Raw genomic sequence first — 2,734 nt, 5'->3', positions numbered from 1 at the left:
TACGACCAGCGGACCCTGCCTCACCTCCCCGCACCCACCTTAACCTCCGGGGGTCCTGGCGGCCCTTGGCCCTCTTCTTACCCGCAGGGAGACCTTGGACGAGTCTCTTACCTCGGCAGCCTAATCCCGCCTCTGCAAATGGGGGATCACGTAACTCCCTGGCTACGTGGTTGCAAAGGGCCCAACTTCAATCCGTGTTGCCAGTGCATCAAATTACCCCCCCCCCCCCCAGGTCCTCATCCAGAGCCGATCGGCATCACCCAGCGTGGGGACCAGGGATATGGAATTCAAATTCTTGAGATGCAACGTCTGGCACATTAACTCAACCCTCCCCACCCCCCATTAATCTGGGACTATGGTTATTCTCAGGAAGAAATCCTCGCCCACGATTTACTTCCACCAGGAAAAGAGCCGCTCAGAAGAACACAACTTGAAGCTCCAGAAAGAAACCATGGAGGTAAAAACTGCAAACCTCTCAGTGCCCAAGGCACGGCCTGGCATGCAGTTCGGGTTTTCAAGGGCCACCAAGTGCCATTGGCAAGCACTCCAGCTTGGGGATTAGGAGATTTAGGGCTCAGGTTCAGTTTTAACCTGAATTCGGTGTGTGACCTTAGACAAGTAATTCTGAGGGCCGGGGTGGGGTTCAGAAGCTGTGGGCTCCTCAGGGAGGGGACTGCTCGGGGAAGATGGGGGTCCTGGGTCCGCAGGCTGGGGCTCTTCATCAGGTTGGGCACCCTGGCCAGGTCCAAGCCCTGCCAACCTTTTGCTGGCCTCCCACAGCTGGTGAGCCGCTTGGTCATCGCGGGCAGCTGGGGGCACCTCCTCTACGTGGCAATTGGCAAAATATCTCCCACTGAGGGGTTCAATGCCCTCCTGCAGAGCGCAGTACAGGGGTGTCTGGGCGCCCCCTCTTGGTGTCCGCAGCACCAACCAAGCTAGTGGGCGCAGAAGTGGGCTCAGCCATCCAGGAACGTGGCGCAGGAATAGCTCTGAGTTCACAGGCCCTGTGGACAGGAAGAAAGGAAGGAGTGGGTGAGGACCCAGGGGAAGAGCAGTATGAACGAGGCTAGAAGGGAGTGGGGAATGGAGTCCAGGTCCAGGGAAACCAGGATAGTATTTGGTGACCATTCGGGGCCCCTACAAGGTGACCACTCATTTCACCAGCAAGCTTCCTCCTCTCCATCTAAACTCCTGGATCTCCTCACGCCCCAGATTTTCTCCATGCTGTGTCCCCTGCCTGAGGGGACATCTTTTCTTCTAGCTCAAGTCCCCGTTCCTTTGTTTAACCAGCAAACATGTATTAGCACCTATGGTAGAGCAGCCACTGTTTTGGACATTAGAGATGCGGAGTGTAATAAAGGCCTGATAAATGTTAGTTGTGATTACGGTCACTATTATAATTACTAGTGAGCCTTAGGCAATGACCATCTAAAATGCAGTATGGGAGGGCTCCTGGGTGGCTTAGTTGGTTGAGCGTCCAACTCTTTTCCTTTCTTTTTACTTTTTTTCAGCGTCCAACTCCTGATTTTGGCTCAGGTCATGATCCCAGGGTCATGGCATCAAGTCCTGCAGCAGGCTGTGCACTGAGCATGGAGCCTACTTAAGGTTCTCTCTTTCTCCCTCTGCCCCTCTCCCCTGCTCACATTCTCTTTAAAAAAATAAATAAATAAATAAAATGCAGTATGGTAATATGGGTAGGACAGATCTTGTTATCCTGTGATCTGTTCCATAAGGCAAAGATAGGCTTTATTCATCAGAGAAGTCACTCAGACTAAAAGCTGAAATGCTTACAGTGGACTTCTAGATCCTGGATGACCCAGCCCATCTCTATACTTTGTCTCTTGCCACTGTCCTCCTCTCACTTTGTTCCAGCCACATGGGGTTTCTTGTTCTTTCTCAAAGGTACCAGGCACTTCTGCCTCAGGGCCTTTGCACTTGCTATCTAGTCTGTTCTTTACACTCTTCTCCCCAGAAAGCCTCATGATTCATCTTCTTCTGGCCTCTACTCAAATGTCACCTTTTCTGGTATTTCTTCCTTAGCTGCGGCAGAAAAAGCAGCACCTTCTGTCATTTCATACTCCCCCCGCCCCCACTCTGCTTTATCTTTCCCATGGCACCTTCTCATCTCCTGTCATTGTAAATATTTATTTATTAGCAATCTCCTCCTCCCCTAAATTAGAATGTAAATTCTACAAGGAAAGCGTCTTTGTAATGTTCGCTGCTATATTCCCAGCACCAAGATTAATGCCTGGTACACAATTAGGTACTCGGTAAATGCTTTCTGAGCGAATGAATCATCATTAACTATCATCATCATCATCATCACCATATTATACTGAGTTCGGTCACAGGGACGGCTTCTTGGGGTGAGGACTTGGGCCTCATTCATTGCCATACCCTACCCAGGAGTCAGCATCCAAGTTAGTGGTGCGAGAAGAAGAACCCAGACACGGAGGGTCTCCCTCCAAGATCAGCAAGGAACAGGTCTCTCCTTGTACTGGGCTTCCTTCCTGTTCTGCGATTCTGCGGCTCACCGAGAGGCTGGGGGAGCACAGGATGGGTCGAGGGTGGGAGAGGGGAATCAGAGCAAAGCAGAGCAGTCAGAGTGCCAGGCCTTACCTGGATGGGCTGCATAGCAGGTGACACCAGTGCCCTCAAGCTGAGTGGCGAGCTCCCTGGCAAATAATACGTTGGCCAGCTTACTGTCGGCATATGCCCGCAGCTCCTGCCGCCC

At 51.9% G+C, this 2,734-nt stretch overlaps 1 protein-coding gene across 1 annotated transcript in view; it reads right to left on the bottom strand.

The window, feature by feature from the left end:
* Positions 1–359: 359 nt before the first annotated feature.
* Positions 360–2,734, bottom strand: part of DHRS13 (dehydrogenase/reductase 13) — a 4,309-nt gene continuing 1,934 nt past the window's right edge. The window contains exons 4-5 of the mRNA XM_077749797.1: positions 2,620–2,734; positions 360–1,004 (exon numbers count right to left, since the gene is read on the bottom strand). The exon at positions 2,620–2,734 is cut by the window's right edge and continues 266 nt beyond it. Coding sequence (XP_077605923.1) covers positions 568–1,004; positions 2,620–2,734 — 552 coding nt within the window. The 3' untranslated portion in view covers positions 360–567. The remainder of the gene's footprint in view (positions 1,005–2,619) is intronic.

This window comes from Crocuta crocuta, unplaced genomic scaffold (genome assembly GCF_008692635.1).
Source record: "Crocuta crocuta isolate KB4526 unplaced genomic scaffold, BGI_CrCroc_1.0 scaffold149, whole genome shotgun sequence".
NCBI classification, from domain to species: Eukaryota; Metazoa; Chordata; class Mammalia; order Carnivora; family Hyaenidae; genus Crocuta; species Crocuta crocuta.
Note: the sequence above shows the minus strand (reverse complement) of the source record. Positions and strands in the feature narration are given on the sequence as shown.